Below are 15,828 nucleotides of genomic sequence, written 5' to 3'. Positions count from 1 at the left end.
AATTTACAGAGACTCTGTAGCTTGTCCAAGATCATACAACAAATTAGTGGGGAAAAAAAGAGGGATTAGAAGCCACACATTTGGCTCCACGGTCACTTTCTCTCCCTATATTTGCACATTCTCCTTCCAAAGTAAACACCCCTGGGTTTATGAAAATCACCACTGTGTATGCCGTGTGGTCCTATACACTTTCTCCATTCTTTTTGAATATTTGTTTTCAAATAGGGTTTGTAAGTAATACTAGTATAAAAATAGACATACCTCATTTTATGTAGTCTCTTTTCCTAAAATTCAGGATCGAATATTTCCACAAATAAGTATCAGATTATGGAAGTAGATAGATGGCGAAGTATTAATCACTGCTTGTTACTAGTATTATTCTTACAGGGCAACTTGATAAGAAAGCAAAGTATTGACTCTTTAGTGGTATACATCAATTTGAGGCCATTCAGATAAAAATGCTTTGTAGATATTTGTGTTATATACATGAAGAATTATATTATTTTACATATTGTATTAGCATTTAAAGTATTAAATATCTCAGTATTAATAGCCCAAAATCTTTTATTCCCCTTTATGATTTATGTAGTACATTTTTTAAAACTATTACTTCTGTGTTAATATCCATAGGTCTTTGCCATTAGTAGTATAGATGAGAAGCTTAAGAAAACTTTGTTAAAATACACTGGGGAGGGAGCAGAACAGTAGCTAGTCTTCTGTATAGCTGGATTAAAAAGAAAAAAATAAGAGAGACGGACAGGAGAGAAAAGATATAGGGTAGAGTGCTACTGTCCAGGAAGGGAGGAATAGGATTTTTCACTTTATTAGTGTCCACTATCCCCTTTGGACCTTACTACACAGTATATTCACAAAACCATAATGAACGATAGGTTGTTTTGAAAAAAATTACCTCTACTGTCAGTGGTATTTAAGTTATCAACACTCAGACACAATGGCCTCATAATAATGTATATGTTTAATTCTAGCACATTACATACCATTGTGTCCTTTATCTGCCTTATCGGATGGCATCGAAAATCTACTTTAACAGACGTCCCCCAGAACAGTGTTATTCACTTAATGATGTAGCACCTATGTTCTCGTCGAAAGAGAGTACTGAGAAATAGGTGGCAATGAATTATTTTCAGGAGCAATTTAGGAGGAAGCGGGTGAAAAGGATTCTAATTCTTGAGGCTTTGAATAGCACGATAAGCACTGTTTTATTACAGGAACAAAAAAATTAGCATTCACTGAGCTGTTTATGCATTTAGACAATGAATAGAAATGTAGTGTAGTTCCAGGTAGATAATGTGAGGAGAAGAAAATGAGAAAGTCTTTCCTTCCATAGTTAGGAATGTTTTTAGAGAGTAGAAAACAAAGATGGGGACTTAGCTATTCATGTTTATTTGAAATCGTTTCTCATCTGGTCCTATTCTTTATGAAAAACATGGTCTAAATAAATTTCAGAAGTAGATCATTGTTCGTTTCATAACGAGAACAGGGAGGTTGCGTTGAAGTTCAAGTCGGGGAGGGGACAGCAGTGCCTACAGGAGCCAAGAGGATGATGGAAATAGGGCAAGTGTGTCTGAGGAAGATTCAGTGAGATGGTGGAGTGGAGTGGTGGGGCTCTGGAGAGCCCACGCCCTGTTTAAAGGCATTTAGAGACACTGGGGGGGAGGGGAATTTAGCCATGGAAAACCTAACTGTAGGCCCATTTCAGCTCAAAGCCGAACAGTTGGTCAGCTCTGGATTCAGTAAAATCCAAGACCCTGAGACCTCAGTGAACACCCACACAAAGGTCCTTGGCACAGGGAATAAAGCCTGGAACAAAAAACAACTATTAGGAAGTCTTTGTCTTCTACCTTATATACCTTATATAAAGGTATAAAAATGGTTGTTTCATGTTTGTGGCCTAAAACAGTGCTATTTACCATAAATTTCTACAGCGCTCATCATCCTATAAAAATTGGTTATTAAGAACCAGTGACTTACATTTTTAAAATACTATGCAAGAAGGGTCTTCTGCTTACAGCAAGAGTGTCTCAACCTGGCATTTATAAATCATGTGGTACTGATGCAACATTGTGTGTGTGTGTGTGCGTGTGTGTGTGTGTGTGTGTGTGTGTTTCTATGGGTGCATTAGTGAGGAGGGAAGGTTTGTAACTTATCCACTGTATCAGACCCCACAAAGAGAAGAGAAACACCCAGGAAAAGGCAAGTAATCCTTTGAGAATCATTATCAGGCAGATCCAGCTGTAAACAGAAGTCTGGCTGCCAACATTCAGCCATAGATAGTGTTCTTTGATGACAGAATTATACCTATGAAAGAATGAGATGAATGAGATATGTCTTCTGTCTTGGGAGGGCACTGGTGGTGCACTCGCGGGAAGGTAGGCATAGAACAGAACTCAACCAAAATAGACAGATTTCCTCAAACTGGACAAGATAAGTCTAAATTAGAAGAACTGAGTCAGAGCTTATCTATCAATGATTGATTTGTTTCGCCTGGCTCCTAAAAACTCTTGTGTGAGAAGATCACCCTTGAGTCTGGCACTGTAGGGGGTGGGCTAGTGACTCCAGATTGGAGAATGGGGATGCCAAGCAGGTCCACATAGGAAACATTTTAAGTGCACAAATTAAGAAGAAGTAACATTTCCTGAGTGCCTACCGTATGTTGGCAGCTAAGCGGTGCTTCGTGTATACTATCTCATTTAATCCACTTAATAAATCTTATCCAGAAACCTATAAGATTTCTCCTTTGTGACTACAGATAAATTCATTCCATCATAGTCCTCCGTCTTTCTTCAAAGAAGGACAGGTATTATCCTCGTATTTTAGAAAAGGATAAAACTTCACACTGTACCAAAGTTGCCCTAGATCATAAACTTCAGTGAAGGAGGAATTACACATCCCTCTGAGAGGGAGCGGGGATGTCGTTTTAAAAAGGCTTACACAATATAATGTAGTTGTGCACAATAATATTATGATTTGTTGACTTGGGAATACAAACTAGAGATGGACTGACCTCTCAAGATCAGTAATTCTCAAGAGAAAGAAGAATAACCCACCAGTGAGGGTTGTCTGTGTGACCAGCATGTGAGAGAGTGATTTGCTCTGACTTCCCAGGGCACCATATTGAATTACGGCAGGAGACTTCAGAGTGCCAGTTCCTCCACCATTGCTCCCCAAACCAGACCACCACTGCCACAGATAATCCCACTGACAAGAAATGTCCATGTAAAATGACATTTCAGGAAAGAAACTAATGCCTCTTTTCATCTGACATCAGTAAGTGTCCATATAATGAGTTTTCCAAATAACCAGTGGTTGCTCTTTAAGTGTATTTTAACCCACTAAGAGTAAAAAGCAAAAAAGGGGAAAAGTCAATGTCCTGGTTTCATGCCTTTCTAATATGTATTTTCATACGGTTGCCTTCTTAAACGAAAAGTGATTAAGTTATTTTAACCCTTCCTTACTACTCAGGATGATTCCTGTGACCATGAATTATTGGTCTGGGATGTGAAACTGAGTGTGCTTATCTCCTCTACTGTCTGTCATCAGGCTGTTTGTTTACATGGACTAGGTACCAACTCAGATGGCCTGTCTACCAGTTTAATGGGAGCCAAGAAACTAGGCACCTATTGAAACTCACTAGAGTTTATTATTTTATGATCATTAATTCAAATCCCCTCATTTTTCAGATCTCAAATTTAAGACTCAGTTAAGACTTGCCCAAAGTCACACAATGGATTATAGAAGAGTTCCATCTCACTTAGGATTTGCAGCTCATGAAGAAAAATATTTAGTTAAAATCATCATTAGAAATTTCTTAAATTAATCTTTAAGCATAGTATATATGTTTTCTTTAGTATGATTATATTCCTTGAAGTTTGGGTACCACCGAGAGAGATTAAAGAAAAAAGAAAAAGGAAGTCTGCAGGCAGATTGTTGTCTATTCAAACCATTTGCCTTTAAGATAACCGTCAAATCCAGTGAACAGGAAATGGAGAGAGACTTGAGTGTTCTTGTTTCTCAGTGGACGTTTTCCATTTGGTTTCAGTATTAAGCCTTTGTAACCTTACTATATTTCAATTGATTGTCTCCACTGAAATAAGAGGATCAGGTTCTAAACCTCAGATGTTAAATTCAACTATAATGCAACTCTCCTCAGGGGGTAGAGGGTTTGCCGGTATAAAATGCAGGGTTCCTGGTTGTGTCTTCAGCACTTTTTCGCTATGACCCCACTTTAAGACAGCAGGCTGTGTAGGACTTAAAAAACAGGAAAAAGGGGTTGCTAACAATCTTTTCAGTAGCCATCCCGATTCAGTTTGCTTACTTCCTGTTTCTCCTTTGTTCCCAAAGTGATTCAGCTTGCCGCAGAAGGGAAGTACCCGAAAGTGAGAAGTCTTTAGAGTTACATTCAGTCATTTTGATTAGTATCATTGGTAACTTTTTTCCCTCATAAACATATGGTAAAGCAACATGTAATGTTCCAATGATTGTGATTTCAAATCTAAAGTACTGTTTGTTCATTCCTGAAACCTGAAACAAACATCTGGTGGTTAATGCTTTGAGAAAAAAGTAATTTAGTGCATTACCTCTGTCTATGATTTGAGATCATGGGCAAAAATAAGTAGCTGAGATTAAGCCACAAATGTTTGTTGGTCCATTCAATTAAAAAAAAAAAAAGGAAAAGAACTAAGCTTCTGTGTTTCCTCTAAAATAGGAAGGGGATAGAGACCATACGGTAAACTGAAGGACCTCTTCGTTTCAGCCCTATCTTGCACTTAGAGATCAACTATATTCAGTCTATATCCTCCCACTAGAAAAAAAGATTTGAAAGCTTCCTTATCTCCATCCCATATATGCTCAGAATTATTGAAGCCCGTGCATACTGTCAGGTTCACGTTACCATGCATTTTTATTAATTAGAATTATATCTCCTACCTTAAAACTTCTGTGATGATTTTCATCTTTAAGATTTATTCTAGCTCACACTTCCCACTTCTAGATGGCACTTGGAATAGAATTTGAAATAAAGATGTACTGTCCATTTTGCAATGTTGCTCATCCTAGCTAAAAATTTTTGGTTTTTATAAGGGTGGTGTATTAGTCTGCTAGGGCTACCATAACAAAATACCGGAGGCTGAGTGGCTCAAGCAATAAAAATTTATTTTTCACAGTTCTGGAGGCTGAACATCCAAAATCTAAATGTGGGCAGGCTTGGAGTCCCAAGGTCTCTCTCCTTGGCTTGCAGATGGCCATCTTCTTGCTGTGGCCTCACACGGCCTTTCCCTGTGCCTGTACACCTCTGGTGTCTCTTCAGCTTCTTAGAAGGACAGTAGCCGTATTGGAGTAGGGCCCACCCTTATGACCTTATTTAACTTTGATTACCCCTTAAAAGGCCCTACTACCAAATACAGTCACCTTGGGGCTTAGGGCTTCAAAATATGAATTTTGAGAAAACACAATTCAGTCCCTAACAGATAGCAATGCTGTTAATCAAATATTCTGTAATATCTTCTCCTCGAGGGAAAAAAAAATCTTAGGAAAGGGAAAGTTATTATTTACATGTGATTTCAACTTACATGAAATATAAATTTATGTGTGAATCATTTTTATGAGATATCATTTATAAGTGAATGCACCTAAAATAACCCTTAACTACATTTTTTAGGCTGTCTTAATAAAACTCACAAAGATTCAGCAAAGGAACTGTTCCAGCAGATTAGCAATTGTTTGCCAGAGAGACAAAGAAAGATCCAGAGTCAGAAATGTCAAATGAGACTGCTGTTCTTGCATCTGTTCTGAAGTCAACGCTACCAATTTGGCCTTCATTCTCTGGAAGTGTGGCTTCCATATTGGAACAAACCGGAGTCTGACTTAAGTGGTTTCAGAATGCAGAGTCACAGGACCAAGGTGCTTTAGCCACAAATAGACCATAAAACAAAGGCTGCTATAGGACTGGTGGCACAAATACAAGTCAGAGTGTCCTTGTCCCCTGGTGAAGTAGAGACCATACTAGTTGTTGTTGTGGTGGTTTTTTCAGAACACTAATGTTGTGTTGGATCATTTACAATATTTCCATTTCTGAATTATTTTTTCATGTTCTGTGATAGGGTGCTTGGTTTAGTAAATAAAAATATAGGATGCCCAGTTAAATTTGAATTGCAAAGAAACAATTTCTTCTAGTGTAAATGCCTCATGCAATATTTGGGACATACTTACACACAAAAATATATTCCTTTATGGGACATAGACTAAAAAAAAGTATTTGTTATTTACCTGAAATTCTAATCTGACTGTGAATCCTGTATTTTATCTGGCAACTCTACTCTGGGTTTAGAAATGAATCCTCCTCTTGCACCTCCCTTCCCCCACCCATCACCCTCTTAAACTACTATCACCAACTTTGTAAATTTAATTTCCTGGCCTTAATTTGGTACTGACACGAAGCGTGAACAACCCAGACTTGGAGGTTTCTGGCTTCCTTCCACTATACTATGATGACATAGGATTATCAGATGCTCAGTGTTAAAACATTAAAGTTCGTTTGGCCCAGCTTTTCCCCCACAATGAAGTATTTACATCTTTATATCCATACCCCATAATACTAGTATGATAACATTAGTAGACATTATGTATTTAGTAATGTGGAGAGGAATCTCTAAATCTCTAAAGCCTGGGTTCGGTCACTCACCTGTAAAATCAGGGGATTGAATTCAAGGTATTATCCCCAAGGTTCCTTGCTGCAAGTCTTTAAAATGAGGATTCCATTAATGCTCTCATTTGCCTGGTGAAACCCAATTATTCCCATTTCGGATGAATCGCTTTTCTCTTCAAGTGAATGCTTAGATTACGAAAAAAGTAGTGTTTAGATTACTCGATTCATGGCTTCACCTTTTAAAGGTGTCAGACCTAACTTCCTCAAGGGCCAGAGAATGCACCCTCTATTGCCTCCCACCCCTGCTCACCCTCACACCAGATTTTGAGCGCCGTGGGTGATCAGATGATGTGATCATGGAAGTGCTGGTATTGATGAAACAATTCCGTCGTCGTGGAGCCTTCTGACAGTCCAAGATCTGTGTTGCCCGCTGACTCCTTCTCCACGGTGCGAGAAACCGCGGTCTGGGCGCAGCTCGTTGTTCTCTTCCGCCATCTAGTGGCGTCAGGGGTGCTCTCCTCCGCTCGACTTGCTGTTCAGAGCAGTGAAGATTTCAAAGATTGTAAATCAAATGGATGAATTGTTTTATTCTTGTCATTACAGTAGAAAGGGATTTATAGAGTGTTTCGAGAGATAAAATGTAATAAATGTTGATAAAAAATAAGTATAACACAATAGCGGGCTTTAATACCTGAACAATATAGATTAAATTCATGCAATTTCATCTCTTTAATATGTTCAAATGTGAACTTGAACACTGAAGAACAAGAATATAAACTAGCCTAAAGTGTTCTAAAGAAAAATTATCCTTCTCAGGTGCTCTTGTGTAATGTTAAAGGATTTTTTAATTTAAAATAAATGTAATCGTAGGTAAAAAGGAAAGAGGGAAAGTTCTGATAAACATTGAATTGCAGAGAATGTTTCAGTTCTGTATTTAACCATTTATCTTCAATTAAGTAGAACTTATTCTCATTATTATTTATACATGTAATACAATGTTTAATGAATGTTGAATGATACTTAGTTTTAATGTGCTATAATCCAGAACTTTCTTCAAATGGCATGATAGTGAGTTTAATTGTGTGAATCTAAAGTGAAAATAAATTCCTCCAACGAATGAAATAAAATATTTCTGAAGTGTGACTTATTTCCCATTAAAGTTGTTTGTGCTGAATAATTATTATAGGAAAAAATATTTCTGACATTTAACATTATTCTGGTTCTCGTATTTTTGTTTAAAATGCCAATGGTATCATGCAGTATTTAGATCTTTCTAACAAAAGTTATTTAATTGGACTGCCACTTCATTTTTTAATACGCTTGTGAGCCAGCTGAGAGATCTCCAATTTGTCTTCCAGGGTGGGAAAATTCCCATAAGGTGGACAGCCCCAGAAGCTATTGCCTACAGAAAATTCTCCTCAGCGAGTGATGCATGGAGCTATGGCATTGTCATGTGGGAGGTCATGTCCTATGGAGAGAGACCTTACTGGGAAATGTCTAACCAAGATGTAAGTGCCAGCGATAGTTAAACTGCCATTTTGTGAGTATAACCACGTTAACATTGAAGAGTACATGTGTCTTTTGCCCTCACTCAGATTAGCCCTTCTCTTCCTGAGAGTTGTTCAGGGTCTGCGGCTGAGTTTGAGAAGCTAAGTAACCTTTTACTCTGAGCTGTTCCGGTGTCAGAGGGGCGAGCTGATGGGCTTTGTCATGGGAGTACCTGATCCACATCTTACATCCGAGGCGCCTACACACGTGGCTCTAATGCAGCATGACTCTGCTCATGCAACGGTCTTGGCCTACAAGTAACAGAAAGCTAAGAATAATGTTTACCTTTCCTTGCCTCCTGGGGGCAATGTAATGCGCCACTGTAAAAGCAAATTAATTTAAACTAGATATTACTTAGAAGAAAAAGAGCAAGTGCTTTCAGGCAATGCATTATCAATATGACATTTGATGTGGTTCTTTTCAGATATGTGACCCTTTATGCAATTTCTTTTGTTTCTGTTTTACCTATAAAAATTACCTTGATGATTAATAATATTATACAACAGGGAAGTAAACACACATTTGATCTCTAGGACCTCCAAAGAGATAAAAATGGTAGTCGGAAAATGTAGGTACCCTGACAATGCAAATAAGTATACTGTCATAACTGAAAATATATTTTATTTTCACACTTTCTCATCTCAGAATTTGGACTTTGTCCCCTTACTTGCCTTCCTCAATAATAATGGGAACTCACCTCTGATGTGCTTCTGGATGTTCACAGGTTTAAAAAAAAAAAAAGACAATTTAACTATAGAAAATCCCCATACACAGAGTAACACTATTTTCATCTCTTTTTGTTTGTTTTTATTTTTTTCTAGTCATTTTCTTGGGCATTCCCTCCATACCTCACACCTCATTCATTACTCCATCCCAATCTCAAGTTGTCCAAGTATCTAAAGGACTTAACCAAGTAACAAACAAAGTTTTAATACCGGGAGTAGAGAAGACTGAGTTTTGGTTAGCTCACCACGACTATTGTTTCTCCACGTCGGTGTGACTTTAGAAGCTGAGTCCCGCTCCGGCCTATGGGGGCCTGTTGACTTGGCAGAGAATGCTGGGTCTAGAAACTTACATGACAGCAAGTTTCAGGTCATACACATTGTTCAATCATTGCTCTCCTAAGCACATCATCAAAGTGCAGAGCCCATGTGGCTAGGTCCTGCAGGGCATCTGCCCTTAAGTATAGCATGTGCCCTAACCCACGACCCTTGCTCCACTCCCAAAACTTAGACTTTTGGATCCAGGTCATTTGCCAAGAGTCCACTATTATTCAGGGAATTTTATTTGAAGGACTTCATTGCTCTTTTCTGCCCCTGGGCCTTGTTTGGGACAACTTGTGACTGCCTCTCCAGCTCTTCTTAAAATTGAATCTCAGAAGCAGAAATTTACCCCTTTAATAAACTTAAAGGAACTCATTTTTTTTAAACCTGTTATCCAAGGTAATGGAAGCCCTGTATTCAGTCACCATAGTTCCTGCTCTACCCTAAGCCCAAGATAATGCTTGCCTACTTATCCTGCTTTCTCATGACTGAAATAGGCCACTCAAACAAATCTCCAGAATAAAAAATCCTTTCCCCGGTGAGTTACAGTCTCCACTGCACAGAAGAGCCCTCACTTCAAGTGCCCTCTTTCATTAGTACCCCACTTAGCCCTTAACTAGTTCCCCCAGCAGACTTCAAATAAAAAATGCCTAATTCATAGGCTCCAAACATTACAAATAATATACCCTTACGGATAAAAAGTTCTTGAGCGTTCACAGCTGACATACATATATTTGTTTGCACATCATGTACCAGTACTACCATACTAATATATTCATTTAAAAATATTTGTTGGGTGACTTCTCTGTTCCTGGAACTAGAAATAGAACAGAGAACAAATATTATACCTGGAAGGGACCAAAAGATTATCTAGTCCAGCCCAATTCCAACTTGCTTATGAAACTGAGGCCCACAAATGCAACAGGATTCCCTAGAATCATATAGTAAGTGATTTGATGGTGGTCTTAGAGGGCATGCTAATAAACTTCTAGAATAAGACATGGGCAAGGAAAAGAGAAGAGGAAATAACTGCTTCTTCCTTGGTGGTTTGGTTTACAGTCCATGTAGCTCCCCATGGAGGGCCAGTGATGTCTTGCCCTCGTGGCGCTCACATTCCAGCGGAGGGGAGACAGACTGTAAACAAAGTAAATAAGAAAAAAACTAGTATTGTCACTTGATAATCACTGCTTTGGGGGAAAAGAACATAAAAAGAGGATAAAAAAATGCTAGGGGTTGATTTTGGAATACGTCATATATATTGTCAATTACATTCTCATAAAAGTCATAATTAGTTATTCTTCTTAAACGTTTATACATAATCTTTCTTATAGTAGGATGAGATTAAAAAAACATAAAGAGAAGTTCCATTATTTTTCCTTCCCCTTGGGTTATCATCTTACCAGCTAGGTTATGCTGTACCGCCAATTAAGTAACCATGGCCATCATTATGAAGACTATAATTCAACCATGAAAGCCACTTAATTTTCAAAGCAGCTAAGCTTCATGACCAATAAATATAATAAAAGGACTGGGTTAGGTGATTTTTAATATCCCTTTTAACAATAAGAAGCTACGATTTGTATCATCTCTGGAAAAATGGTCATACTTGTCTCGGCAAAGGAATGATTCAGATGGTTCTTTTCTGAAGTTTAGCACATTCCTGAATCTCTGCGGAGGGACCGAGAAGGAGCTAGGACTTCCACAGAACACAGCGGGTACACGTTTAAGATACCGCAGCACAAGACAGATTTTTTAGGAGAGCGGCAGCCTCTGAGGGGAAAAGGTCCAAATCTGTAATTTCCAACATAGACTATGATGTAAATCGTTCTTATTTGTTGCCTAGAGAGTTCCCAGCTCTGTTGTCGACCCCTCCCTTCTCGGATCTCGCCCAACAACTGACCCAGCCATTCTGGCCACGGATATTGATGATCTGTGGCCAAGATGACCATTTAGAGAATGATTCTGTCTATTAGACCTCATCTGGCCACAGAGACCATATCTGGAACCAGAAGAAGCTGCGGCTGCCAGTAATAAACTCCCAACATTAAGGCCATTCTCATTTGCTCAGGATTGCCAATGCCTACAGCCCAGGGCTGAACGTGAACGCGCCCTCCACCCAGAGCTTGATTGTTTTTTGAGGGCCAGGTAGGCACTAAGCTGGAAATTTTCATTGTCTCTGAGTGGTTACCAAACAGTATTCAAGCAAGAATCTGAAAATAGGAGAACAAAAAGTTCTGGGTGGGGGAGGGATTCAAACTCTTGAGGTCCTCAGATCAATACAAGACCAGAGCAAAGTGGTAAGAGCTAAAATCTTTTATGTATCTCGTGACTATTTTTTGCTGCTGCTGTAAAGAGTTGAAATTCTGTTTAGCTTAACATATTGGAAGTCAGCATATCTGTGACAGATCCTGTAACCAGAATTTCTGTTTGGAAGCAGAAATAGCTTAATCAAAACTTTCCCAGCTGCTCCTCTCCAAATACTGGTTATTCCCTATCTGTTCTGCATTTCTCGTTTGTTTGGTCAAAGTATAGTCTTTTGTTTGCCAAGGTGCATTTTAAATAAGGAAAGTAATATTCTGGACAATAAAAATCCAACTACGTTCTGTTTGAATATTTTATATTTTTACTACATTTTGGTGAGTTTAAGCTATGGGCTTAGTTGAATACAGAATGTTAACATGTTTTATGATTTTAAATGAGTTTAGGAAATTTCAGATCGTTTTTATGAAAGAGTCCCTCTATTCTGTATACCATGGCATGTTTTATTACAGTGAACAATTCTGAGTTTGTAGAATCTATTTTAGTGAATAATATAATGAGTTTCCCAAAGGTCAGTGGTATCGTACATGAGGGAAAGGAAATGAGAAAAGAATATACAAGATTAGTCCATAAAAGGCCTAACAAACATAACAGCAGGTGCCATCCGCTTAGCTCCTCAGCAGTCACTTATTAAACATGTGCCAATCACTGGGCCAGGTGCGCCTGTGGGCGGTGAGGGAGAACTAGAAAACCCAGGCCCCGCTCTCCAGGAGGACACTGTGTAGATGAGGATGTGAAGTTCTGATATTCCTAAGTCCTAGCCCTGCCCCCAAGGAGAATGTGCATTCCTCAAGGGTAGTCCTCATGCCTTCTTTTTTTTTTTTTTTAAATAGGCAACACTCTGAACGGGACATAATTGTTGGGGTTTTTTTAATATATGCCAGAAAAAAGCATGCATACTCTATTATTCAGCATTCTTTTGATTATAAATGACAGAAACTCAACATAAACTAACTTGAGTAAAAATTTTTTTTAAAAATTTCATTCATAAGACTAAGAATTTTAGTGGTGCTGAATCCCGGGGATCATGCAGGGTTTGTAGTGCTTCCCTGGGTCCGTTGACCTCCTTTTCTCGTACTGCAAAGGTCCTCTTTGTTGTATTCTTCACACTCCAGGGCTCAGCATTCCAGCTTAGCAACCTCAGCAGAATGAAACCTTTTTCCTCTGTGAAAATTCACCTACCAATCCCAGAGAAGACTCTAGTTGGCTCTGTCAGGGTCGTGCCCAACCCTGAACCAAAACCAGGCCGGGAAGATGGATACTGTGATTGGCCCAGCTAGCTTTATGTACCAGCCCGTGCCTTTAGAAGCCAGTGGAGCGCTGTCATTGGCATTTTCCCCATAACCACATGCAGTGAGGGGGTAAGTCCCCGAAAGAAAGCAGTCGTGTTGCCAGAGAGATACTATTTTGTCCTTTTTTAGTACAAATTGTTTTTCAAGAGCAACTTTATTTATTGCAGTATCAAAGGGCACCAAGACATTAACATGGCGCGTCACTGTATTCTAGTGAGGCAGCTGGTATATTGGCAAGTCATGAGTGCTTTGGAGCAAGGTTTCTCAAACTCAGAACTATTGACAGACTGACATATTGGGCTGAGTAATTACTTGTTGCGGGGGGGTGGGGGGACTGCCTTGTGCATTGTAGGGTGTTCTGTATCATCCCTGGCCTCTATCCACTAGATGTCACTACCACCTTCCCTGACATGACAACCAAAATGGCCCCAGACATTGCCCAGTCAGAGATGGGGTGCAAAATCACTGCCAGTGAAGAGCCACTGCTTTAGAAAGAGCTGGATTCAAATCCCAGCTCTGCAGTTCACTGGCTGTGTTATCTTAGGCAGGGGGGTTAGGCTTTCTGAGATGCTATCCATAACAGGATTCAGAATACTCAACTGCCGGATTTAAAAGAATTAAAGATAATGTATGTGAAATACCTGGTCCGTAGAAGGTGTTTAATTAATCAAATGTAATAATCATAGTTTGCATTTTCTGAGCTTATTATGAGCCAAGTATTTTAGATTATTAGCTCATTTAATCTTCAAAATAATTATCTAAAATAAATACTATTACTCCCCTTTCTAGATAAGAGAACTGACACTCTCTAGAAAAGTTTAAATAACTTACCCAAGGTTACTAGCTAGTTAATAGTAGAACTAAAGTTCAAGCCCCTTGCTTACTCCAAAGTGCACGCTTTTACCCTCTAAGCCATATACTGTGAAGTCTAATTTTCAAAGGACTCTCTATACCACAGAGGTTCTGCATAACGAAATGAAAGCATCTTTAATTATGTATGCCACTCTGTCACAAGAGAAGTGTTTTTGTTGTTTTCTATTAGCAAAAGAATGCAGATTGACTCGCTGTTGTTTGGAACTATAAATCTTTCTCGTAGTGTTCCATGTCTTGATATTAAAAATTTATGAAATGTACCATATTTATTACATTTCTCAAAAGTATATACAGCAGTAGCTGAAAATCAGATTCTAATGATGGACAAATTTAGCCTACTACCAGAAGCATGTCCCAGATAATGTTGAAGGTGTATAGCTCCTTGCTGTTTCCTAGCTTTTTTTCTTCTTTTCTTAAAGGTACTGCTGGGTAATGTTTTATGTTATTTTCACCCAAGTTCAAAGTAATTGTTGTTTATTATACGATGGGAGTACAGTGTAATGCTAGGAGCCAAGCAAGTTCCAAAGATGACACCAAAGGGCACTGCGGTTCTTCCAACACTTACACTGTATAATGTGCTTAACAGAAGAAAATAGAAGCAAAACATGAACAGCAGGCAACATTAAATAACCAAATCCCCACAGAGCTAATATGTAGGGAAAAAAACTAACACCACATAAATGAGAGGCGACTTGGCTCGAACTAATGATCTGAACACAAGACCAGGGTCTTGGGTTTTGTTTTGTTTTGTTTTTTCCCTGACGTGATGCTGTTAAAAAAAAAAAAAAAGCAAAAAAACTCCTTGAAGCAATTTGAAACCCAAATTTCTCGTGGGTATGGTGTCATTTAGGCATATGCTACTAAGCTGGTTCATTTTCCCAAAAAGAGAGCCAGTATTAGGGAACATCTCATTTGAGGCTTACTAAGAAACATACTGCTGCCTCAGTGTTTCTGTGGGGTTTAGTCTCCTTAGTTTTTGAAAGCTTTTATGGAATAATAATCTTGCTTTAAATTGCTTTCTGAAGCTTACCTGAAAAAAAAAATTGGTTAATACTTTTTTCAATTCTACTCATCATTTTGACCATCGTTACTCTGAATTCCATTTCTGATAATTTGGTTACATCCATATCCATTATTTCTGTGGCAGAGGCCACAGACTCACTGTCTTTTCTTTGCTGGGGGGGGCTTCTCCTTCTTGTCATTCTGATGAGAGGTTGCGGGGTTGTCCAGAGCCCAAATTATTGACTGGGTCCCAGGCCGTGCCCCTTGTTTTTATAGGGATCTTAGGGATGTGGGCTTCTTCTTTAAAGATTTTATTTATTTATTTATCGGTCTCAGTCCGCTCTCTCGCGGGTGCCGTCCATGAGTCCGCCCGCTCCCCCGTGCAGGTGGCTGCCGCTTCCCGGCGCCCGAACGCCTGAAGAAAAAAAATTGGAGTTTATCTTCAGGGTTTTCTTTTTATAGGCGATGTGATTGAAAAGAACCTTTTTACCTTATTGGAATTGATTTCTTTTTTCAAAATTTATAAAGGAAGAAAATAACCTTTTACCGTATTTCTTGTTTGTCCTTATAATCCTATAACCTTTACAATTATAGGTCAGTATTTCAGCTAAGAGTGGTGGATGGGTAGAATCCACTTACCTAGAAATGCAGTATGATTTTATGACTCAGAGAGTCCAGTCATTTCCAATTTTTGTCTCTGGTTAGATTTTCCAAACTCTTCTTTATTATGTAATGGTCTCTGTGAAATGATCTGTGTAAGATATAGGAAATTGCTAAAGGCCCAGTCCCATTATTTCAACCTTTCCATATTACTGAGGGAACTTTTGCATTTATTTGAATATATACTATATCAAGGCAATTGTCAAAATGGCCTTCCTTTTCTCAATTTTTCAATAACTTCTATCGGTACATAGGCAATAGCAGTATTTTAATCAAATACGTACTAATTAGACTAGCATGATGCATGTCTGCTAGAGTCAAGAGTAATAGGGGATATTATGAAAGGCAATCAGTCACCGTTGTGAATAATTCAAATGGTTAAGTTCCAAGTAGAGGAAACCAATAACCAATATGTTCTTACCACAGG

General features: G+C 38.7%; 1 protein-coding gene across 3 annotated transcripts in view; it reads left to right on the top strand.

The window, feature by feature from the left end:
* EPHA6 (EPH receptor A6) overlaps nt 1-15,828 on the top strand; it is an 814,184-nt gene that overhangs the window by 776,261 nt on the left and 22,095 nt on the right. For all 3 annotated transcript variants that reach the window (XM_045785661.2, XM_087861713.1, XM_087861712.1), the window contains one exon: nt 8,023-8,172. In XM_045785661.2, the coding sequence (XP_045641617.2) occupies nt 8,023-8,172 (150 nt within the window). The remainder of the gene's footprint in view (nt 1-8,022; nt 8,173-15,828) is intronic.

Source organism: Ursus americanus, chromosome 4 (assembly GCF_024610735.1).
Source record: "Ursus americanus isolate L20-20 chromosome 4, mUrsAme1.1.p, whole genome shotgun sequence".
In the NCBI taxonomy this organism is placed as follows: domain Eukaryota; kingdom Metazoa; phylum Chordata; class Mammalia; order Carnivora; family Ursidae; genus Ursus; species Ursus americanus.
The sequence above is the reverse complement of the archived record's forward strand: the minus strand, read 5'-3'. Positions and strand labels throughout refer to the sequence as shown.